The 25999-nt window shown below is 41.9% G+C and overlaps 1 protein-coding gene across 7 annotated transcripts; it reads right to left on the bottom strand.

Moving 5' to 3' along the window:
- Positions 1-136: 136 nt before the first annotated feature.
- On the bottom strand, positions 137-25955 carry LOC125225843 (DNA-binding protein Ewg). 7 transcript variants are annotated; one of them, XM_048129706.1, is made up of 15 exons: positions 25846-25955; positions 23569-23697; positions 22801-22954; positions 20649-20773; positions 18917-19090; positions 16077-16236; positions 12397-12509; positions 11354-11467; positions 10714-10836; positions 10091-10213; positions 9413-9551; positions 8337-8452; positions 4287-4343; positions 1329-1463; positions 137-601 (listed from the first exon to the last, which is right to left on the bottom strand). In XM_048129706.1, the coding sequence occupies exons 2-15, from the start codon at positions 23647-23649 to the stop codon at positions 557-559; spliced, it is 1659 nt and encodes a 552-aa protein (XP_047985663.1). In that variant the 5' UTR covers positions 23650-23697; positions 25846-25955; the 3' UTR covers positions 137-556. The 7 variants fall into 7 exon arrangements, with proteins under 7 accessions (XP_047985663.1, XP_047985662.1, XP_047985664.1 ...); XM_048129705.1 differs by lacking the exon at positions 25846-25955 and adding an exon at positions 25485-25807; XM_048129707.1 differs by lacking the exon at positions 25846-25955 and adding an exon at positions 25485-25807 and having other exon boundaries at positions 16077-16215.
- Positions 25956-25999: the final 44 nt, after the last annotated feature.

Raw genomic sequence — 25999 nt, 5'->3', positions numbered from 1 at the left:
ATACATTAAGTATAAGATCATACCACCATACATATAAAAAAGTAGATAACGCCACTAAAAATGCCTCGTTGCCACCGATTACGTGTAGATTGGCGTTAAGTGTCACTTTCGAGGCATAATCTATGTCTAAAGTGACACTTAACGCCATCTACAAGTATAATCGACGGCAACAAGGCATTTTTTTTAGTGGCGCCATCTACATTTTGCACGTCTACAGGCGGTCGCATTTTAATGTATGGGATGGTATAATCGTCTTATCTTTAATTAATGATGAAATTCGCATACGACCTCGTACGGAGTAAGTCAGCCTTAACCTAGTAAATCCTGGCGTATTCTTAAAAAGTTTTGGATTTAGAAAAAGGGACGTTCTAAATTCAAAAATAGGCCCGGGCTTTACGAGGTTAAGTGAGTGTGGCACCTAGTTCCTCGTGGCTGCAGCGGCGGCGCGCTTGTACCACACGAGCGGCGGCGGGCCGGGCGCGGGGGCCGGGCGCTACGCGCGCTCGGCCCCCGCGGCCAGCTCCCCCTCCGAGTCCTGCGCCACCAGCGTCAGCAGCTAGGAGTCCGCTACCACTGCGTCGCGCTCCGCTTTCACTTGTTGCTGGAATGTACACGGACGAACATTATTTTGATTTGTGTTAACCGGAATAAGAGGACTAGACCCACAGTCTGTACGCTTGACACTACGTAAAATATGATTAAATCAGGATAGCGACAAAATAAACAGATATTAAAGATCGAGCCGTCTCGTGAGGAAACGGCCGATTCGATCTGTGTGAAAGTGCCTCGCGAAGCATGACCATTTCAGTCAGGCTGCCGCTTCTACACGCAGCCTTGTTAAGCAAGGTGGCGTCATAGGGGCAACCCACACACAGGCGGCGCACGTTGTAGGATGCGGAATGGACGCCAGCGCCGCGCCGCCAGAGTGTAATTTAAAATGTCTCCTCAGTACATTTTCCATAGGAAATACGTAAGACGCGTCGCCTATGAATAGTCACATAGAGAGCACTTGCAGCACCTGTCTGCGTCCCTAGACCAAGTTGCCGCGCGGGTCAGAATAGTTTGAGCAGACGTGCCTCGCAGTCGCGAGGCAAGAGCGGTTTTTTTTTTCACTTTTTCAGAAGGTCTACTTCTGATAAATCTATATCGTAATCGGGTTAAATTGTGGCGTAGGCGAGAGGCTGGCAAACTGGCACTGCAATGTCACAATTTTCGTTTTCTTGCAACCCCTCATTTGCCAAGAGGGGCACTTAGACTTGAGTAGTTTCATGTGCTCTCCCTACCCCTTTATGGGAGACAGGCGTGGTTGTATGTAATGTAATACGTACCATGGCCTTGGTGAGTACGGTGGCGTCCTTCAGACTGAGCACCTGCAGCACCTGCGCGTCGCCGCCCTGCAGCATGACCTGCGCCACGCCGCCGCCCATCCCCAGCGCTTCCAGCCCTTCGCCGTTTTGCTCAACCTGGACAGATGACAGAGGTTAAAATTCCCATATAATGAGCATTATGACTAACGTGTTCCAGTGTAGATAAACTTACTGACATTACAACCGTATTTCCGCGACATAAAGTATATCTGGCAGGCAAGCACGGTCGCGTGATAAACGATATAACGTCAGGCCGTCCTTTTCGCACTATTTTTAAGTACGATAGGGATGCACCGATGCGATAAAGTTTATCCCACTGGTGTGCTACGCCCACAGATCAAGCGAAACGTCTGTTTTTGGTGGTATAGGCGTTTATCGCATAACATTATTATTGGGTTTTTGATACTTTTTATTTTATGATAGTCTCTTCAATACTAGAATAGCAAAAAAAAATCTTGTTATATTCAACTAAACATGATAAACGGACACATACTTAAAACGAAAAAAAAGATGAAATAAGGAAACGTATACACACCTCATGCAGGCCAAACAGTGCGGAAACGACGAGCTACGTACAAAATTAAACTTTGCGGAAACTTTCCAAAATAACTAATAAGTATATCCCAGTAAATCATTTCGTTTCAAAAAAGAAGTAAAACGTTTTTTGGAAAATTTCCATCAAAATAGCAGAACAAAACACAATGAAACACAAGAATACAATGGTAGCGTTTATTGCCAATCAACGTTCAACTAGCTGGTAGCGGCGCCGTGAACGCAATATTATTCTTTATTTAAAATTTATGTACGTTATGTCTATCTCATTCAAATTATACACGGTGCTCGTGAGCATTGCGAGAGACTTTAAGAGCATATTCCTGATCCCATTTTAAGACTAAAATGTCATATACACTTTTCTAGATTTCGCCTAGTTTCAGAGTTATGACCAATTGAAAAAATTTTTTTTTCTTATTGTTACTCAGTACAAAAGGCTTTTTTAACGATGTTGACGCCATTATAGAGAATTAGTCTCACTATCCTCATTGATAGATGTCCAGAAGTACGAAATAAAAGCTTTCAAAAATGAGGTTTTTAGAAAAAAAAACGTCAAAATTCATTTGAAGTATTAATTTTATGAATAACATTAACTTTTTATGTGAAAATAAATACATTCGAAAACAGTAAAAAAAAATGTCTCGCAATGCTCACGAGCACCGTGTATAACTTTTATACGACTTTTATTCTGATTTTTTTTTTCATATGTTACTAATTTAAAAAAAAAACCAAATTAAATACTTAATTATTAAAATTTAAAAGATGTAATGCGATCAAGAATTCGCAATTCGCGGGTCTGTTATTTCAAATCAAGAGTAAATATAAAAATACAATAATTTTAATATACCTTACCTACCTACTTAGGCACTGGTCCCACCAAGAGCGAGTAAGCTATGAGCTATCGGCTGTAAGAATGAACAAAAGATAGTCGCTCCCGTGTAAATAAAAGAGACGCGATGATAGCGCGGGCGAGTTAATAGTTCGTAGCCGAGCTACAGTACCGGTCAAAAATTTAAGTTCACTCCTTGTTTTCAGTACAATTGACTGCTTTAGAGAGATAGTTTTTTGTAGTTCAGACGTCAAAATTTGTTTCGTAAACAATTTATATTTTTTTAACATCTGTTTCCCTCAAATCTTATAGGCTAAATAATTATTTGGCCTATATTATCTGGCTAAAACTGTGTTTCGTATAAAGATGTGTCTCAATTAGTGGCAAAGGCAAGGCCATAAATATAACTAGCATTTTGCCGTCATGTTTATTAGATTTTAGTGAAAGAAAGGTACGTGAATTGTGTCTAACTAGTAAAACAAATCTCCACAAAACAATAAATATAAGTTGAAAACATATTTCGACTACCAAACCGAAGATAATTATCGTACAAAAGTACTCATTTGTACCGAAATCAAAGGGTGAACTCAAACTTTTGACCGGTACTGTATGAACTACAAATCGCTCGCTCTCTCATATTAGTTTACTCGATTTTGGTGGTACTAGTGTCTTAGGTACTGACTTGGTTTTAGAAACCAAATAATAAAAGGAGTAACGTTTTATGTAAAATAATACCTGATATTGCATTCAAAGAGCCGCAATTAATAAAGATACAAACATAATATAAAAACTCTATAATACTTGACAAACAAAATAAATTCAAACGAATACTGTAACAAGCCGGTGCCATAACGCATTTACACTAAAGGTACAGGCACACTGTCGATATTCGCCGCATAAAAGTTCGTTTTCTACCAAATTGAGTTCGGCAACACCTTAAGTGAACCCAGTGTGCGTGCACCCTAAATCATATAGCGCTACTGTATCACTGTAAAAAAATGAAAATGCTACTCTAGACATGACGGTGTGCATGTGTGCTGCGGCTTTAACCTTTTAACTAAACATTAAGTCGGTTAAAAAATTATAGGGCCTTAGCAAGAACAGAGTCGCCGTAAACTTGCGGGTCAAATGTATTTTTATTATTGTTATAAGTTACCACAAAATGTGTGGTGTTTTTAATAAAGTTCTTGACGACTCAAAAATCTACAAATTTACATAATAGCGCTATCTTTAATGACCTAACACAATTAAGATCATTGAAAACAAGTCAATTTATACTGAAAATAGAGTTCAAAAAATCCGTTTTCAATCCTCTTGCGTATAGAATACTATGGTAAACACGACATGCCAACATAATAACATACACAACAAAATTCGTCAAACATCTAGTTCGTTGGGTCCCGCCGAGTTCTTTGGTAAAATAATCGGAGCTCAAAAGAGCGGAGAGTCAAAGGTGCTTTGTAACTAAAATGGAATAAAAAACAAAAGTTGACCAATACAAAACTGATCAAACCGCCGGGCGCGGGGCGTTTACATACGTTTTGATTCAGTTTGACTAGTGTCGTGTCATCTCCGCTCCCTTCTATGCTCCACGTCTGCCAACATAAGAATCACACTTGAAACACAATGGCTGACAACACACTGTTAATTTATTACTATATTAAATATTTTATTATGCTAAAGAAATATCGGGTAATCATGTGTTATAGAAACTACAAGAAAATGCCGATACATGGGTTTGTATCTGCGCACTTTTGTGTAACATATTGGTCATAATAAAAGTTATGAGATCGGTAAAGACGATTAGGATAATTTCGTATTTTTATTTAAACTTTATTATGACTTTTCATATCCAAATGTGGCGTTCCACGAATAAAGGTACAAGATGATTGACATTTAGTCTATCACGCTACGTTCAAAACGAATGGTACAATCGAGTTCATAAATATGTGTACATTTCTTTACCGTAACTCGTTGCAATAAGGTGAAAAAATGTACATATATTTATGAACTCAAGCCATGCCATAAGGTACATATATTTGCCCGTGGAACTTCACAAATAACCGGGTCTACATAGAGCGAGGCACGTCACTAGGTATTTGCCTCGCGCGGCACACGTGCCTTGACAGAGGCAGTGAACGCATTTTGCTCAGCCGACTTGCCTCGGCAGTGTCACGTCTACATAGGTATTTTGCCGCGCGAGCACATTGCCTCGCTGTGTGGACTCAGCTAATAGTTTACACAAACGCATGGCATTTATAATTATAACTTTAGTCTTTACACAAAAATAGAAGAGTGTAACACAATGGCATGCATAATAAAACAGGTCACTCGGTTTTGGTCAACAATCAACAACGCTCAAACACACGTTAAAACCAACCCTGTAACTTATTATAACAATAATATCACCAGTTATAGTCACGAAGAACATTAACACAGCATCCCACTGGGAATAAGAGATAAATACTCGTTTTCTTATTAAACGAGAAGTGTCTATTGAGATAAAAGGTCTTCGTCATTGTCCCTTTTAAGCTACATATATAATTCATTACGCGCGTCCACACAGAACGATCCGCCCCGCGAAACAACTCGGTCTGTGCAGAAGTGCCTCGCAAGAGGCATTAGACCTCTGCAAAGCTCAAGCTGCTCAACGAGGCAATTTTCTTGCGAAACTACTCGTTCTATGTGAACCCTCCTTTACACCACTACATCAATTTAGAATCAAACTTTATAGTTAAAGGATTGGAAATAACAAATGATAAATCAACACACATAAAATGTCAATTAAACTATATCACAAATACAACTTGGTAAATAAAATAAACCACTATGTGAACGTAAATTTAACGTTTTTATAAAGTAAAATACTATTGACATGCATTTCCCTAGTAATATTGAATTGCAAAAATGTGGGCATCATAAAACAATGTTTTTCATAACACTTGCTCAGTATGTAATTGCACACAGGAGTAACCGGAGTTACAGAAATAGCTTTTCGCTAGAAACTTATGAAATTTCTACTCTCATATGTTTCTTTATCTTTTTAAATACATATTTGTTTTTATTGCAAGCGTGATGAAAAACATTGAGTGTAAAGCCTGACCAGAAATATATGACTATTGTCAGGAGGGCGCTGTTATTATGATGTATGCGGTGACAGTTCAGTTTAGTATGTAGAAAATAGTTGTAATGAAATTCCGCAACATGGCGCGTAGGTCAGGTAGTGTTTCTGGTCAGTTGGCCTAGCACATGATGGCCGCGAGATAGATGACACGTCTTCTTCTAACTGTATTAATGACATAAGGACGGGTAGTCTATCTCGCGGCCATCATGTGCTAGGCCTACAGGCTTTAATTAGGGGCGTAAAACTAGCTCGTTTGCAATATTTAACTTACGCCCTATGTTGCATAATGTACTACCTAATTAACTATTCGTATTACGTACACACGAAATACATCACATGGTAAGTTAGGACAATTATTCTGGTTCCTTTTGGAAACCTATTGTACATAACGAAACACAGTGCTGCTTGCCAGATCTGTTACTTGGCTTGACACGCTACCGCGTGTCTAGATCTAATCCCATTGTGTCACTTTATTCAATAAAAAAAAAGAATACATTTTATTTGAATGCTCGTTCGTACTATGTACTAATACGCATCTCGCCACCTTATGTGACCAAATAGGTCGTAATATATTAAGAATAAATAAAAATTTACTTTTATAGTACTCTTTGACTTGACTAGCGTTGAACACTAAAGTAATACTTTCTAGAAATCTTAGGCGCAAGGAACTGTTTAGTGTAAATATGTATTTGTAACTATTTCTAAAATATATAAATTGTATTGCGACTTGCAAGTTACTAACCCTAAAATATGAATATTATGCAACATCCTTACCATTGACAAAAACATACATAATCAATACAAAAATGCCATAGATAAGGGTTTCAATCTATAAAACTCTTTGCATACTAACAATAAAGATCAAGGGACTTTTTCAAGAAGCTTGTGTTATTAAATTCTTCAAAGAGGCTGACTGTATTCAAACCTTTCTGTTCATGAAATAAGTCCCAAATCTAAAGTCTAATTCAATCAAATGAGGGCCAATATAAGTAGTAGATATCACAAATCTTATGTGACATGCACGTAAACCTACACGAGTTGCTTGCCATCACTTTTCCTATATTTGACCATTTCTGAGACTCTATTACTGCTATTACTATATGTTTGCATCATTTTATAAAAAAATTAAATAGCGTTTTTATTCCTAAGCAGTCTGGTAACTTTTGGATTTGGTAACAATTTTGAAATAAGTAATAGCTTCCCCAAACCTTATCCCAGGGTTTGGATCCCAGTTACAGTTGATACAAATATCAAAAGTTCCTTATTTCAGAACTTTCCTATCCGATATCCTTGAATTCTACTAAGAGATATTCTTTGAAAATATGTGATTTTCCATTCAAAAGGATATTTTATGCTTCAAGTAAAATAAGGACGTCTTTGTCTGAAATTTGAACAGAAATTCGTTATTGTCTTTATGAGTTTCCTTAGACGGAATGTACACAATACCTTTTTAACAAATTGAAATAGAAATATAAAAATATTTATTGCAAAAGAAATGGCAACCAACTCTGTAAGTTGTAATTAAACTAGTTAGTAAGTATAATGTTAATGGCACGGTTCGAAAATCTATCATTGTACTGGTTTCTTTGGTATTGTTACTCAATTTCTTTTTTCACGCGTATTACTTGAACCGCAGCTACCTGTAAATTATATAGTAACATTATTTTACTATTTAAATTTTAGAAAATTATACATACATACAATCACGCCTGTTTCCCAGAGGGTTAGGCAGAGATCACGGATTTTCATTTGCTACGATCTTGATAAACCACTTTCACTTCACACACTTTCATAACGTTTCTCATACACGCTCATCGGTTTCGAGTACTTCTGACCTGGCCTTTTTGCAATATTTATCCGATTTGGCCGAGAAGTTCGCCTAGGTCTTCCACTTCCAATTGACCCTTCCACTCTTTTTAGGGTTCCGTACCAAAAGGTACAACGGGAACCCTTATTGTGCGACTCTGTCCGTCTGTCACATTCCTAAATGTCTCGAGAACTACTAATGCTATCAACTTGAAATTTGGAATAGTTGTGAACATTGTAAACCTCTACAAATAGAAAGTATTTCATATAATTTCTTCATTAACCACCTTAACATGCCCATCTCAATCTTTGTCTCTACATCTACATCCACTCCACACTTCTCTCTCACCACATTATTTTTGATCTGTCACTCAACTTCACACCACTCATGCTTCTTAAGAGCTCTTAGATAATTATGTTAAGATAAACCTAAGAGAAATATCGAGTTATGTGTTGTCAAACTATACTGACAAAATCTAGGAAAACAATTAAAACACTAAGCAAAACACTCAACTCAGAGCATCGAAAAAATCATGCTAAAATATGAATTTAATGTTTCTACCACAACAAGGTGCTTAGCAAAGACGCCAACTACTTACGTTCCGTAGGTATAGAAACGCTTGGCTTGGCTTGGCTAGTATTCTGTAAGGGCACTGACCTGCACTAGCGGCGCCACGCACACGCCGTCCTGCTGCTGCATGGACGCCACCATAGACTGGTACACGGACGCGGACACCGGCACCGTGATCACGCCTGACACTGACACCGGGTAACCTGCAGAGTAAATATTATTTCTCAAATATGCAAGGAACAGGAACTGGTGACTTTCTATGATGTTACAGACATTCAGTAGAGCCACGTCACGAGGAAATGTATGCGAAAACGTCCAACGTAACCGTTCCTCAACTGAGACAGGTCGTTCGATTTAGGAAAACTCGCGCGTTGTCTCGCCCGAGGCATGTCTTGTCATTAAAAGTTTACACCACTCGACATGTGTTATATATACTTAGTGTGCTTTTCTTCTTAGTAAATCACCTTTTTGTTTTCTCTCTGCACCATTTGTATTGAATCTCTGTTGGGCCCTATGGTTGACTGGTAGAGAATGCCTTTTGGCATTTTAAGTCCGCCATTTGTACATTTTTGTATATTTTGTGCAATAAAGTTTAAATAAATAAATGTGACAAGAATAAGTAGATTTTTAGCTGGGGGCAGGTGCTTGTCGCTTAGCAAATAGGATCGACTTCTAATCACTTGCACTTGCAGTTGTACTTATTAAGCACTTATACATACAACCTGTTTACACTCATTTGACAAGTCTAAGTGACAAAAATTGTCTCGCGATGTGCAATACGTACATCACTCTGTTTTGGAAACGCCTATTAACTTGTTAGAAAGAGACAAAAAGTAGCCTGTCACTCTCCATCCCTTCAACTATCTCCACTTAAAAAATCATGTCAATTCATCGCTCCGTTTTGACGTGAAAGACGGACAAACAAACATTTATAAATTTAGTATGGATAGATAAATCTGTCTTGGTATAGAAGAGGTTAAGCAAGTTTAGTAGAAGGCGAGTTGTACAACAGTTTCACCCTATGTAGGCCTAGCACATGATTGCCGCGAGATAGATGACACATCTTCTAACTGTATTAATGACATATGGACGGGTAGTCTATCTCGCGGCGACATACTCTCGAGGCAATCATGTGCTAACCCTGCTGTTGAGTCCCATCTTACCGTGTCCGTCCTCGCCGGTGAGTATGATCTGTCCGTCGTGGTTGAGCGTGGCCTCGGCCACCGCGTTGAGATCGACGGCCACCGACTCGCCGTCCAGCGTTTGGACAACTCCACTTGCGCCGCCTTCGCCGCTGTGGATCTGTAAATTACGAATAGTTTTAATATACGTACTGTATCAAATTCTGGATTTACGAAGGGTACCGAAATTCCAGATGAGAGACGATATGTTTAAATTTATCCTTGGGGGATAGGATAAGATATAAAGATAACACGCCAGGACACGCGCCGTGATCTATTATGAAACTGTAGACTGATTTCGATCGACATGGCCGTAGGCCCCACGTGAGGTTCTCTAAACCACTTTTACCGTTAGGTCGTGTTTGATCTTAAACTTACCCGATCGGCGCTTCTCTCGGAAACGCTTTAGACCTTCAGCCTTACGCGGAGCTCGGCCTTCGCTGGATTTAGAATCTCACCGCCGGCTCGCTTTTTAGACACTTTAATTATTGTTCCGTGTGGAAACATTTTGCCTAACTCACTTTCAGTTTCTATAATTGTAAGCTTTGGGTGTTTTTAGCATACCTAATTTAATAAAAAGTATATTTTATTGCTGGCTTAGCCGGTAAGTGTTGCTCGAAGTATAGTCGAGTGCGACATCGTTTTATAAGTAATATTTACCACTTGCGCCGTGGTGCCGTCCGGTAGAGTGATGATGGGGTGCGACGGGTCGATCTGCACGAGCGACACGGACCCGTCCGGGTTGGTGATGGTCTGTAGCACCGCTGGCGCGTATTGTGACATCTGTGCAATTTCAATTTAAACTTTACTTCCAAGATATTTTTATTGGAGAAAAACTCATGAAGGCATGACTATTAGGCAAATAGGGCTGCGTATTGCCCATTGAATTTGATGACTAATTCTGTAATAAAAATATTGCATTAGTACGCGCGGGATTCGAAAGGTCTAGCTAGACTTTTGCTTTGACGATCCAGTTTGAGATTGGTCTCACGCGAGGGCTTGCTAAATTATTCAGTCGGTCTCGATATATCTGCAAATTTGACGCATACATAGTCACAGTTTAACAAATATTGTGTTAGAAAGTACAGTTTGGGAAAGAAAATCTGATGTTGTGGTGTGTAACCGTGTAACCGACGTTGGTGAGCATCATCTGGTCGATGCACACTTGCTAGCTGGCGAGCACAGCGGGCACGTAGCGGCAGGCCGTTAGATATCTATTACCAATCCTGTCTGGTTCTAGTGTAAGATTATTAAGAAGTCTCCTAAATTATAATTGGTCGTACATCAACGTCGGTGAGCGTCATCTGGTCGATGCACACTTGCTGGCTGGAGAGCACAGCGGGCCCGGAGCGGCCGGGCGAGCCGCGGGACGAGTTGGATGACGCGGACGGCATGCAGGCGGATATCTAGTTACCAGTCCACGGCGGCAGTCCGAATGAAGCGTTAAAAGGAGGGAAGGATTAGATTGATGTATGTGAAAGAATATGAAATCACCATAAAATAAGTTACTATTAGGTTGACAGATATATATAAAGTAAACATGGTTAGTAATGTTAACTAATAAAATAAACATAGCAGTAAATAGGCGTTAAGCATTTATATGTATTACACACGTTTTCATAAGACTCATAAGTTTTAATCTCCAGTGCAGTGTTCCTTCATAACTTTCATAAGTCAGGTCTTTCGAAGCGCCTTAAGGGGTAACAGGCTCCATCTTTTGTAGATATTACCTCGATTACTACTGAAAGGTTGAAAGAGACCCTCCCACCAAATAGTAGTGGTGTCTAGACTCTATTGTAGCTGCTAGACAGAATGCAGCCGTTGGCAGCCATCTTCCACTGCGCTGACTAGATACCGAAGGTCAAAAGACGACGTGTGTAGGTTGTGTCAAAAAGTTACAATAGTAAACAAAGTGTGACTCACGGGTTGAGTGGGTTTCTGATCGTCGTCCTCGGTGAAGGCGGGCAGTAAGTCCTCGCGGCCGTGGTACTTGTAGCAGTTGATCACGATCTGGCGGAGCGCGTGCGTCCACGACATCTGCCAAACATACGTATAGTTTGAATTATCTGAACATAACTCCAATAGTAAGCGTAGTTTGGTCCAGGAAAACAGATTATTATATTAATAAGTTACTAACGTAACAGGTCCTTCACTTGCCCGCAAAACGACAAATACCTACGCTTTATTTTACTAATACTAATAAGTTACTACGCAAATCTCAGAAGAATAGTAGGTACACGCGACTACACAGGCGGGCGCGTGGCACCTCTCGGCCACTTGTTACCTCGAGGCAACTGCTAGCGGGTAGGTACTTAACGCGCGACCGCGAGTGACTGGCGTAGGCCTGCCAGGACTGTCTCGTTTTGACATAGACAGAATCATATTGCACATGTCTTTGGTGGCGGCCACATATGTCAAGCTTAGACGAACGGAGTCTCACTATCTAATGCAAATAAAAGATACGCCAAAGGAATAATCGCCGAATTCCTACAAGTGTAGCCGCAGCTTAACGTCTAGCACTAAACAGAAAGGGATGAGTACGTATAGTCACTATTTTGAACAGCTGACCCGAGGGCCGCCATCTTGCCGAGCGTTCGGGCGAGGCAAACGTGCGCGCATGAGACACAGCACAAAATAGTAGTCAAAGAATTTGTTTGGGTGAATCAACTTTTTCTTGTCTGTTATTGCCATGGTCTCCTGAGTCACGCTGGTTTTATGCAAAATTTTGCTACTTAAACTATGCAAACATACATTTTTATGGTGTTAACAAGCCCCTTCCTTAATTTGCCACCTACAAACATGGACTTACATGCATGCTTGCATAATTTCAGTAGCGTAATTTGGCATAAAACCAGCTTGACTCAAGGGACCGTAACCATGGCAATAACAGACAAGAAAAAGTTGATACACCCGCTTGTAAAGGGGGTCACCACTTTTTATACGTATCTGATTGTACTAGTGTGTACCTTCTGTTTCTCGTCCTCGGAGCGAGCGTCCATGCGCACGTTGGCCCACGGCAGGTCCTTGGGCCACCACGGCGGCCGCGTCGACTCGCGGCCCCAGCCCGGCTTGCCCCGCACTGCCGAACAACAGGTAGGTTACAAACAATGTTATTGTTAGCTAGTGCTCAGATTATCAGCTGAAAACTCAGCAACAAATACTCGTTGATATGGTTTAACTTGTGCATAATGGTGCTGTCACACTGGCTGTTATAAATGTTATAATATAACATGGTGTGACAGGGACCGCGCGATGGCAATATTGGCGCTGGCCATTTATAACAGCCAGTGTGGGAGCATCATTAAATACAGAATTACACATTATATAGTATTTAACCCTTAAATGCATATTGTTGCCATTTGGCTACAATGTATGTATATTTTGTATGTATGTATGTATATTTTGGCTAGTTTATAGCCAAAATATAAGCTGGACTTTTTTATTTATTTTTCTTAGATCCTACATCTCAATTACTAAATAAAAACATTATTTCCAACCATTTAAGAAAAAATGGCGGAAAAGTGTGAAAAAACTGGATGATGGTGATTTTTAGTACATGATTCAGGCAGATTTTTTCAGAGTTAGTAACTATTTTATGTTTAATCATTTTATCATAGGGGTTTCTCAAATAGTGTACCTTTTTAATAGTAGTAAAAGTTTTCTTATAAATTTTACTAGTAATTATATATTTATATAAGTAAGATTTAGCCTATTTTACTTCTAACACTGATTTAGTATTAAAATCGATGTTAAATTTTTTTTTTTATTTTTCCTAGAGTCAGAAAACCATTGTCTATCACATTATTAATTTCTAGTTAAAAGAAAAAAATCATGCAAATAAGGGTTAAATATCTAATTGAGGATGAGAGAATATCCCTGTAGCGGTGCATGGGAAGTTCGAAATCCGTTGAAAACAGCAATAGGTCGAATATGCGTATACATGACAAACTGTGTAAAAAGTGGAAGGGGCGTTAACCAAATGCAAAACTAAATTATGCTAGGTGCCTCTGTGAACTTTAGAATATTAACGCCACTGAGACACTAAGCGACTCACCCATAGAATACTTGAGCATGAGCGGTATGAAGGCGCGCAGCTGGGCCTGCGTCATCTTCTCCACCGGGGTGGGGATGCCGTCGATGATGAGCGGCGGCAGCTCGAAGAGCGACGGGTGACAGTAGCTACAGTATAGCGACTCACCCATAGAATACTTGAGCATGAGCGGTATGAAGGCGCGCAGCTGGGCCTGCGTCATCTTCTCCACCGGGGTGGGGATGCCGTCGATGATGAGCGGCGGCAGCTCGAAGAGCGACGGGTGACAGTAGCTACAGTATAGCGACTCACCCATAGAATACTTGAGCATGAGCGGTATGAAGGCGCGCAGCTGGGCCTGCGTCATCTTCTCCACCGGGGTGGGGATGCCGTCGATGATGAGCGGCGGCAGCTCGAAGAGCGACGGGTGACAGTAGCTACAGTATAGCGACTCACCCATAGAATACTTGAGCATGAGCGGTATGAAGGCGCGCAGCTGGGCCTGCGTCATCTTCTCCACCGGGGTGGGGATGCCGTCGATGATGAGCGGCGGCAGCTCGAAGAGCGACGGGTGACAGTAGCTACAGTATAGCGACTCACCCATAGAATACTTGAGCATGAGCGGTATGAAGGCGCGCAGCTGGGCCCGCGTCATCTTCTCCACCGGGGTGGGGATGCCGTCGATGATGAGCGGCGGCAGCTCGAAGAGCGACGGGTGACAGTAGCTACAGTATAGCGACTCACCCATAGAATACTTGAGCATGAGCGGTATGAAGGCGCGCAGCTGGGCCTGCGTCATCTTCTCCACCGGGGTGGGGATGCCGTCGATGATGAGCGGCGGCAGCTCGAAGAGCGACGGGTGACAGTAGCTACAGTATAGCGACTCACCCATAGAATACTTGAGCATGAGCGGTATGAAGGCGCGCAGCTGGGCCTGCGTCATCTTCTCCACCGGGGTGGGGATGCCGTCGATGATGAGCGGCGGCAGCTCGAAGAGCGACGGGTGACAGTAGCTACAGTATAGCGACTCACCCATAGAATACTTGAGCATGAGCGGTATGAAGGCGCGCAGCTGGGCCTGCGTCATCTTCTCCACCGGGGTGGGGATGCCGTCGATGATGAGCGGCGGCAGCTCGAAGAGCGACGGGTGACAGTAGGTACAGTATAGCGACTCACCCATAGAATACTTGAGCATGAGCGGTATGAAGGCGCGCAGCTGGGCCTGCGTCATCTTCTCCACCGGGGTGGGGATGCCGTCGATGATGAGCGGCGGCAGCTCGAAGAGCGACGGGTGACAGTAGCTACAGTATAGCGACTCACCCATAGAATACTTGAGCATGAGCGGTATGAAGGCGCGCAGCTGGGCCTGCGTCATCTTCTCCACCGGGGTGGGGATGCCGTCGATGATGAGCGGCGGCAGCTCGAAGAGCGACGGGTGACAGTAGCTACAGTATAGCGACTCACCCATAGAATACTTGAGCATGAGCGGTATGAAGGCGCGCAGCTGGGCCTGCGTCATCTTCTCCACCGGGGTGGGGATGCCGTCGATGATGAGCGGCGGCAGCTCGAAGAGCGACGGGTGACAGTAGCTACAGTATAGCGACTCACCCATAGAATACTTGAGCATGAGCGGTATGAAGGCGCGCAGCTGGGCCTGCGTCATCTTCTCCACCGGGGTGGGGATGCCGTCGATGATGAGCGGCGGCAGCTCGAAGAGCGACGGGTGACAGTAGCTACAGTATAGCGACTCACCCATAGAATACTTGAGCATGAGCGGTATGAAGGCGCGCAGCTGGGCCTGCGTCATCTTCTCCACCGGGGTGGGGATGCCGTTGATGATGAGCGGCGGCAGCTCGAAGAGCGACGGGTGACAGTAGCTACAGTATAGCGACTCACCCATAGAATACTTGAGCATGAGCGGTATGAAGGCGCGCAGCTGGGCCTACGTCATCTTCTCCACCGGGGTGGGGATGCCGTCGATGATGAGCGGCGGCAGCTCGAAGAGCGACGGGTGACAGTAGCTACAGTATAGCGACTCACCCATAGAATACTTGAGCATGAGCGGTATGAAGGCGCGCAGCTGGGCCTGCGTCATCTTCTCCACCGGGGTGGGGATGCCGTCGATGATGAGCGGCGGCAGCTCGAAGAGCGACGGGTGACAGTAGCTACAGTATAGCGACTCACCCATAGAATACTTGAGCATGAGCGGTATGAAGGCGCGCAGCTGGGCCTGCGTCATCTTCTCCACCGGGGTGGGGATGCCGTCGATGATGAGCGGCGGCAGCTCGAAGAGCGACGGGTGACAGTAGCTACAGTATAGCGACTCACCCATAGAATACTTGAGCATGAGCGGTATGAAGGCGCGCAGCTGGGCCTGCGTCATCTTCTCCACCGGGGTGGGGATGCCGTCGATGATGAGCGGCGGCAGCTCGAAGAGCGACGGGTGACAGTAGCTACAGTATAGCGACTCACCCATAGAATACTTGAGCATGAGCGGTATGAAGGCGCGCAGCTGGGCCTGCGTCATCTTCTCCACCGGGGTGGGGATGCCGTCGATGATGAGCGGCGGCAGCTCGAAGAGCGACGGGTGACAGTAGCTACAGTATAGCGACTCACCCATAGAATACTTGAGCATGAGCGGTATGAAGGCGCGCAGCTGGGCCTGCGTCATCTTCTCCACCGGGGTGGGGATGCCGTCGATGATGAGCGGCGGCAGCTCGAAGAGCGACGGGTCGTCCTGCGGCGGCGGCGGCGCCTGCCCCGCGCCCACACCGAACTGCGGCTCGTTATTATGTTTATCGTATTCGGCGGTTCGGATTTATTCAAATCGAGAGCGTGGACGAGCGTGATGTGCGCTAGCGCTTTTGAGCTGTTCCAGACTGAAGCGTTAGCCCAGCAAGTTGGACTCTATCTATCATTTGTCACCATGTCTGTCACGTTCGAAAGTGATGCATTTTATGATAAGTGACAAAAATACGACCACGACACTGAGATATTTTATTATTTTGTTACTTTTACTTTCATAAGTAGGGGAAACAGCTATACTACAGAAAGTGCATGAATTTATATTTTTTAATCTTATTTAAGCAAATAAGTAGCAACCAGGTTTAACCCGCTGATCCACGGCGTACTCAGTAGCTCAAGATGGAAGCTAGTCGCATCACGCAACGTCAAATGCTCACGAGTTGAATAAATGCCGAAATAAACATGCACAAATATAAAAAAATACTATGAGATCGAAAGTGGCTGAAATATTATGATATTACAGGCATATACGAGATTTAACAGATCATGGTTTAATTATTTTCAGCTACTTTTGACACCTTATCATAAACAGTTTTTATATTAAAAAAAAAAATGAGTTTCAAAATTCGATAATATTCCAGATGTTTTTAAAAGTGAAACACAACATAACGTGAGACGGAGAAGTACTTTACAAATATATGGCTGATTTATCCAAAATAGACTTGTATAAACGTTTCGCTATTTAGAAAGCGGCAGTGTAATTCCAAAAATATTAAAATTCATTCAAATTAAATTTGAATTCCAAGATCACGTAAAAATATGTAAGTCTCTACTTATTTCTAATTTTATACGTACTACACTAAATAGCGAGACATTATATCCTAACCGAGCATCATAATCGTTATAAGCGTGTAAGCGTTTCCACTGGTATTAACGCTAGTTGTGTTTAGCAAATCTATGTTTCATGAACAGTCTTGCAAAACTGTGGAATCACTATCAAACACGCCTGATTCCTATGTTTAGACCCTAAAAATCACTCTTTCTGTACGTGGCAGTTCAATAACAATATAATAAGCTTGTGTATTGTAAGCGTCACCCTTCACTCGTGTCGATTGTTGTGTGCTGGCGTTTCTAGCAGTTTAACCTTTTGAACGGCAAGAGCACCTTGACTTGTTTACTTGTAGTCACAGACCAACCCCTATAGACATCCATTACAAGACGACTCGCGGTCGCCAGCCTTCCTAGTATTTGCACTGATATAAGCGCGGGCGCTCGCCGTGCCCGATCAGTAGCGACCAAGTAACAGACCCGAAAGCAGCGCGTGTTTTTCGCAGTAAAAAAATTGAAAAAGGGTATTTTGATGTCTTAAAGATGTCCACCTGTAGTGTGAAATGGTGTGGAAAGGTAACAAGAAGCTCAAATTTAAAAACAGACGTCATTACATTCCACATAAAAGTCATATTTATAATTTATTCAGAGCCGGCATAGGTCAACTTACATTGGCCACTTACGCGTCAGTAGAGGGACAGTCCCTTTCATCTGGCGCGACTGCCCGCCGTCCTTGAAACGGCCAATCACAGCGCGCTTAACACATTCCCCGCCCGCTCCTCGCACCCCTGGCACTGGTGACTCGTATCGCGAACAAAATATACAAGATTGCTACTCTATAGGAGGTTCTCTGTGCTTGTAGTGCCCACAGGGCCTGTGGCAAATGTGTTACTAGCTTTTGCCCGTGGATTCGCTTGCGTTAAATTCGAAAATTGCGGAATTAGAAGTGGGGGGTTAGAAAAAGACAAAAGCCTATGTCACTCTCTATCCCTTCAGCTATCTCTGCTTAAAAAATCACGTCAATTCATCGGTCCGTTTTGCCGTGAAAGACGGACAAACAGACACACACACTTTCGCATTTATAATAATAATAATAAATTCTTTATTCGCTTAAAATATGGTACAATGAGATGGTAGGTATATACATTTATCGAGCTATACATATTTTGCTGATTCAGCATGCAAATACACTTAACCTAAACTTAACTAAATACTTAAAGTAATACTATTACATGCAAAACAGGTCGTCAATAGAGTAAAACATTTTAATTTTTAGCCAACGATAGAGTTGTGTCTTAAATGAATTAAGGGTAAGATCTTTTATTGTATCTGGGAGAGCATTAAATATTTGTATGCACATGTTATAACTGCTTTTCATAAAAAGGGCACTATTAGGAACAAAATCAATTACAAGCCTATTAGGATTTCTTGTGTTTCTATGGAATACTTGATTAGCCTTGACAAACAAATGTGGATATTTTTTTACAAACACAGCAGCTTCAAAAATATACATACAAGGCAGTGTCAAAATTTCGTGCTTTGCGAATAGTGGCCTACAAGATTCTCATCGCATATAATATTAAGTATGGATAATATGACCTATGACTCATGTTGTCAAAGTAATTTATAATTTTAAATATAGGCCACTGCCAGTGGAGTTAGATATTTTCCCAGCAAATTTTCTTGACACCATATTGTTCTAAATGCGTGTAATCCGAGTTTTCTCTATCCCGGAAGTTCTTGGAAACTGGAACTTTTTGGTACTGAATAAATACTACAGGTAGGACCTTGGGCGTTAGGGGGTAATGATATCAAGCGTTCAAAAGGTTAAGCTGTTGTATAAGCATGTAAGCGTCACTCTCACTCGTAACGCGAGTTGTTACCTGCTGCGCCAGCGCGTTCTCTAGTTCCTCCATGATCATGCAGCGCAGGTTGCGGACCACGTCCTCGAGCGGTTTGGCGCCGAACACTCGGTAGGAGGTGTTGGGCTTGCCGGGCGTGGCGACTAGGACCACGGCTTGCTGCCCGACGCGGGTGGCGAATTCTTCTATGGTTTGCTGTTGTGAAGACAAGACAAGTATAATGTAGGGGGATGTTAATGCTTGCCCGCGAACCCCGCGAACACTCAAAGGATTAATTAGCACTTGACCAATGCCAGTTACAGCTATTCTGTTTGAAGTAGTAAAAGTTTGTAGTTATTAGTACTAAATGGCTTGGCGCCGAACCAGGGAGGCCAATGCGGGTGGCGAATTCTTCTATGGTTTGCTATTGTAAAAATCGTCATAAATTAATCAATAACCAAGTACTTTTTTTTAATACCAGGTCGGTGGCAAACAGGTATACGGTCCGCCTGATGGAAAACGGTCACCGTAACCTATGGACGCCTGCAACTAAAGGGGTTCTAGTTGCATTATTTTTTCAATTAATTGTTGTGGGTTTCGAACATTTTCTTTGGACAATTTTATTTATCTTGTCTCAAGAAAGTAAGAGATTGCAAAAGCACTGAAAGAGATGACTTTTACTCAATAGAGTAACCTGAATTTCTCCCCACTAAAGATTTTTTGTTATGATATCAGTGTGACCAAAGAGGATCGAGTATTATAGAGAGTTACTGTCAAAGTAAAATATGTAATCACAGTGCATAGACTGCCATCTCTCGACACGGGCTTAAAACTTTTGAACCTCAGTTTTGACAATTTGGCCCATATTCATAGCTTGATATTATGTGTTAAAATGTCAAATATTAATATTAGGGCCATCTAGCTGAGCGTCCCCCACAGGTGTATCGCCATCTAGGCCACCGTACCTTTTTCTGTATGGTACTGAGGTACATTTTTTTCTTAGACTGTAGCTGTCTATACGGAGTTACATATGTCTTTGGTGTGACTAAGCAATATCAGATCGTAAAATTTCATGGCTAATTTAAGAATTATGCACTGCCCAGAAATAATTACTGCTTTGGTAAAAACATTTGCGATTTGCCTGGTTGGTGTAATCCGTAATCACAGCATGTAAGATGTGCATGTATACTATGTACCTATACTATACACAAGGTACGAGTAAAGCCTTGTTGTTTAAAGACAAATCGACATACCCCTGTAACCTTCAATACCTAGCTCAATAGGCTAGTTTCCTACTAGTCAAATAAGCTTCTATTTAAGAACTGTCAAAACGATTTGCTAATATGGAATTACTATGAAATACTGAGGAGTGACGTCACGGTCAATTCATTTACTTTATATATTTCTCTTCGACTTATTAAATAGAAATTATGTTTAAACAAAACTACTGTCCACATATTTCTTCTAATTTCGTGGTGGTTTATTTCGTGCACTGCATAAAATATTTTATTTTAAGTGTAGGAAACTAGCCTATTGGGTGTGTTCCAAAAATGAGTTCAAACTTGAGTGGTTTTTTTGTTTAAACTAAAATCGTCGTCTATGAGTGGAGTGCTGGAATGGAACTTGCTGCTCCTTTCTCTTCTCTTAGTGAGAAAAAGAGGAGAACTTTGTCCTTTTAATGGGTAAACTACACCCACCTCAGTGTTTCACCTCATTGCCCTTTGTGAGGGTGCACTGCTGGGATGGATACCATTCCAGCAGGTATAGTACTCACCCTGAGTTTCCTAAGCAGACGGTTCTGGTGTCGCTTCCTGACTGAGGGGTTGGTCTCGAATGAGTGTGGTCGCTTCCTTTTCTTTGATGACGCGATGGCGGCCGCTGCGGCCATTCCAACGGGTCCTGTAAATAAACTCATGTTCAGTTCCTAGTACGCGCGTATCCTGACCATTCTCCACGCTCCTATAGTGATCCTGATCTGACCTCTTGTGCCTCTCGCGTCATTTATCGTTCATGATATCTAATGAGAGCAATTATAAGCAGCTAGGGAAAACACTGATTTAAACTTTCACGATTATTACACATAATTATTTTTATTATTATTTTTAACCCTTTCTTCCCGTGGGTGTCGTAGAAGGCGACTTTTGGGATATGGGTTAAATTGTGGTGTAGGCGAGAGGCTGGCAACCTGTCACTGCAATGCCAGTTTCGTTTTCTTTTAACCCCTTATTTGCCAAGAGTGGCCCTGAAGCTTTAGTAGTTTCATGTGCTCTGCCTACCCCTTTATGGGATACAGGCGTGATTGTATGTATGTATGTATGTAATTATTTTTAAAATCGGGACTAAGTTTACGTACGAATTAGAATCACAGCGCAGTTTGCCGTTCTTAGACGTGAAAGTGATTGGTCGAGTGGACGGAACCCTAACTCACACTGTTTACAGAAAGCCTACGCACACTGACAGGTATTTGAATGCCCTGTCTCACCACCACCCGCGCCACCTGCAGTCAGTTGTGGTGAATAGAGCGCATGATCTGTGTGACCCTGAATATTTGAAGGATGAGTTGTCACATATTCAGGAGGTGCTTAGAAGGAACGGGTACAAGAATAAAAAGTGGCAGCCTAGACGGAAGGCAAGGGGGAAACGTCCTGAGGTGTCCAGACAACCGGCATTTCTGCCGTATGTTAAAGGTGTGACGGATAAGGTTGATACAGTACTTAGAAAGTACTCTATAAAGACGGTGTACACGCCATTATCCAAAGTTGCAGGAAGCCTAAGATCACCTAAGGACGTTATACCGTTTCAATCACCTGGCGTTTATAAAATTGATTGCAGTTGTGGTAGCTCCTACATTGGAGAAACTAAGCGCACCATAGAAGAAAGGGTAAAGGAGCACATCGCGGCTGTGAAAAATCGTCAGGTCAACAAGTCTGCCGTGGCTGACTCTAACAAATGTTCAGACATTTGTTAGAGTCAGGACCAAACCACTGGATCGAACTACATGACCCTAAAGTCCTTTCCACGGAACGCCATTTCTACAGTAGAAAAGTGCGTGAAGCCATTGAAATCAAAAAACATCGCAATTTCAATCGGGACGAAGGTTTTAGGATCTCATCCACATGGAATCCTGTCATTAATAAGTGTAAGCGGAAAATAATATCGACAGTCGTTAAATCGAATATCGTCATTGTTGTATGTCGACAGAGTAACATCCCTAGTGCGCAAACAGTTCAAGTTGATAATCAAAACCAAGTGCAGGTAGGTCGAAAAACTCGCGCGGCTGTCAGAAGGTGTTGATGTCATTTCAAGCCAGTCTTCTCCGAGACCACGGGGACAACGCCGTCCTTGAAACGTTGGAGGTCAGTTTAATATGTAGTTATACGCGATTAAGTCCCGATTTTAAAAATAGCTAGGAAAAAATCTTTGGGTTGGGTGGGTTTCGGACTAGACCTCGTCTCGTCGCTCAGGGCCGTCTTCATAATATCGCCGCCGTCGTCGTACGCCGACCGGCGGGGGACTACATGTCCGACAGGGGGACTACATGCTACAGGAGGGACACTGACCGGCGGCGGCCAGCTGCTTGGTGACCTCGTCGCTGAGCGCAGTCTTCATTAAAATCTTTTATTGTGCCAGTAAAAGAGCTTAAACTACTTAGATTTTTATTTGTCGTAACTATGGTAAAAACCAAGACAAAGTAAGTGTATTTCTGACCATTATGTCGCTGCCATCGTCATACTCCGATCGGCGGGGTTATATGTTCTACAGGGGGACAAGATATGCTACAGGGGGGACACTGACCGGCGGCAGCGAGCTGCTTGGTGACCTCGTCGCTGAGCGCAGTCTTCATTATGTCGGTGCCATCGTCATACTCCGATCGGCGGGGTTATGTTCTACATGGGGACAAGATATGCTACAGGGGGGGCACTGACCGGCGGCGGCGAGCTGCTTGGTGACCTCGTCGCTGAGCGCAGTCTTCATGATGTCGCCGCCGTCGTCGTACGCCGACCCGGCGGGGGATGACGCGCATTCGTCCTCATCGTCCGACGCGCCGCTGAGACCGCAACCGTCGACTTGCGACATGTCCTGTTCACACAAATACAGATGTAGTGCGATTTGCCTTCGTATTGTCATGGAGACGTACGAACGTGTCATGCTATTTCAGTCAGTCACAGTACAAGATGTACTGACATTGACTGAACTAGCATGACAAATACGAACGTGTCCGGAAAAATACGAAGGAAACCCTTTCCGCACTACATCTGCACATTCTATAACGTCGCAACAAAAACTATTCATATCCAAACATTTTACAGGTAGTTTTAATTGGAATAGCACGCCTGAATTCCATCCCATTCTGTTTCATTTAAACCCTGTTATACCGACAAGCAGAATAATAATCCTGCTATAATATTAACCTGTATGGCAGTGCATAATATCATGTTTTTAAAATATCAGCTTATCATACCAGTATTAAACTCATTAATATTAATCCAAATTTCAATAGCAAATACAATTTGCTTTTTTATCAGAGAAGAATTGTCTTGAGTTCATTAATTTTAACATTCATTTGTACAACTCAATATTGGCTATTATTTGTCACTGTCACTCATGGACAAAGGCATCATTGTATAAGCCACTGATGTGTAGCTAACCCTCAAAAACCATCCTAAAGAACTCTATATTGTGGTGTAACTTACCTCATCGGGCATGTCGATAGATTCCGTGCTGACTGCAGAGTTCATGATGTAGTCTTCGTCTCTGCTCTTAACCAGTACCATTGGAGCCCTCGGCAGAGGATGGGTGGTGGATCACACCGGGCTTATGTACTGCACCAATAAATACTGCTTTATAGTTATGTACATTGTTGACTGGATATAAAAATAACATTATCAACCTTCACCCACACATCAACCTTGAAGAGACAAAATACAATTTTGGTTTCTCTAAAAAATATTTTTAATTGAATGTAATTTTTTACAGGCTGCTGGGCTTTAAATTTCACTTCTACACACAATATCTGGGAATTTCACATAAAATTTTGTCAATTTAAGTGGAAGTTGAGGATTTCTAAAAGAAACAAAAAACATGTTCACTCATATGAGATTTGGGTAGTAATTCTGTCACTGAATTCATAGATACAGCCGAGATACAGGATTCTTTTCCTAGTTCGGGCGCACGTAATATAAGTAAATGCATAAATGTAACATTAGCAATAAGGTTTTTTAATAAATTATTCTTATAGCATTTAATGCTTGCAGAAATACCCATTTGTTCTTAATTTCCACTATTTTTGTTCTTGTAGGATTAGAGTGCCTTTTGAGGTGAAGGTATTTGACCATACACTGCATTTTCTAAATAAAGGTGTACTCAGATATATAAGCTCCGAGTCTGCTCTAGTATATCTGTTGGTGACTGTACTATTTAACAAAGGAAACCGATGTAGGGAACAAATTAAATTATTTTATTAAATATTTTTTTATTTGTTTCCTGGCTTTGCCACCAGTGGGCTTGATCGCTTTTTCTTTAGTGTATGGTATCTATTTCAGTTTATAACAAAGGAAACTTTACTCTTGAAATTCAACCAATTTATCTTAATATGGAGTTAGCAGTAAACAATAAAAGTGTAAGTTCAAGAAGCAGGGACTAATCTGTTTTTGATTTGATAAGTCTACATTAATTTCATTTAAGACAGATTGTAGCAATAAAAATGTACATAAATATCTAACACTCTTATGGCTCTGAAAATAGTATTGAATCAGATATTTTTGTTGTAGGCTTCTTTTTGTGGAACATTACGGACAGTGACTGTAATAGGCATGTTGAATTTGCCATTATACTCTAGGACCTACAAAGTCAGGTCTGATAATCGGAATATAGTTACATTGTTTTATTCTTCTTAGCTATTTTTTTTGGAAAAGAAGATCCTATTCTAATAAGATTGTTACTTAACAATAAAAAAACATTAGGTATATTCTGCATCATCAAATAGATTTTAACAACATAGGTAAGAATTATTATCAATAGCTAGACTGCTAAGGTACCTATCCCCTTTACAATATTGTATAGAATGTGCATATGAAGTAATTTCTAATGTAAATTTCAAGCCAGTTGCAAATTGCAACATCCATTTGCATTTCAAACAGGAGTCCTCAAAGTCAAATGGTAATCCAGTAGACTATCCTTAACTATCTATTGTGTGCTCGCCTAGTTAGAGCACGGAAAATCAATACTTATGCTCGTCATTGCTAGATGAATAGATGAATGAAAATTCACCTATACTGAGCCGGCTAGCACAGAATTAGCATCAACAATGACCACATCAAGCTGTAACTATACGATTCGAGCTGCAGGAATCATACAGCTGCTATTTACTGACACTCATCAGTGTAAAAATGCATTTGGGCTTTTCACCAAATGACGCATTCTATTTTCAGCTAATGTTTTGTTTAGGTGCAATGCATGGTGGTCGAGACGGGTCAAAATTGAAGACGAATGACACAAACTCTTTTGCGGCGGCGTAAAGGATAAGCCCAAATGAATGGCCATCATGAAGGGAACTCGCGCCGTTGGAGCAGGCTCAGATAGAATATTAAGACTACGGCTGCGTACGCACCTGCGTGATTTGAAACACATTTCGCAATCCTATTAGAAGCCTCGCAAATTCACAATGATGTAACAGCTTCAAAACTACACTTTTTAGGATTTTTTCACTCAACTGGAGCCCGAATTCACGAAATATGTGCACTGCACAAGAGACCCCGAAAACTCCGAATCCTCCATTAATATCGATCGGTAAAAGCGAGTGAACCGCATCGACTTCATAACTTCGGGTCGCCATTTTGTACGAGTCTGCGCGGTGAGAATTTCCTTTCGCATTCGCTTGGAAAGGGAAATCGCCCCTCGGCCCGAGGGGGATAAGACTTTCAGCGAGAAATGAATACGGTGATAAGCATGATTACAAACAAATTACTCACCAAAATGCTCCGGCAAAATTATCTTATAATTTAATACGCCCAGCGCAGCGGGCGATTAGGAAAAATTCCAAGTTTATTTTCGAAAACATCGATCACGTCATACAAAGTAGCGCCCACTAGCGAGCTTTTTTGTAAGCTATCTGACGTTCAGTAG

Source organism: Leguminivora glycinivorella, chromosome 4, assembly GCF_023078275.1.
Source record: "Leguminivora glycinivorella isolate SPB_JAAS2020 chromosome 4, LegGlyc_1.1, whole genome shotgun sequence".
Taxonomy (NCBI): Eukaryota; Metazoa; Arthropoda; class Insecta; order Lepidoptera; family Tortricidae; genus Leguminivora; species Leguminivora glycinivorella.
This window is presented reverse-complemented; position numbering and strand designations above follow the sequence as displayed.

Coding starts and splice junctions, on each gene's coding strand:
- LOC125225843 (XM_048129706.1), bottom strand. CDS start 23,649: ATGGTACTGGTTAAGAGCAGAGACGAAGACTACATCATGAACTCTGCA. Junction 16,237..18,916: donor AGAACGCGCTGGCGCAGCAG/GTAACAACTCGC, acceptor AACGAGCCGCAG/TTCGGTGTGGGCGCGGGGCA. Junction 10,214..10,713: donor TGACGCTCACCGACGTTGAT/GTACGACCAATT, acceptor GAAATTGCACAG/ATGTCACAATACGCGCCAGC.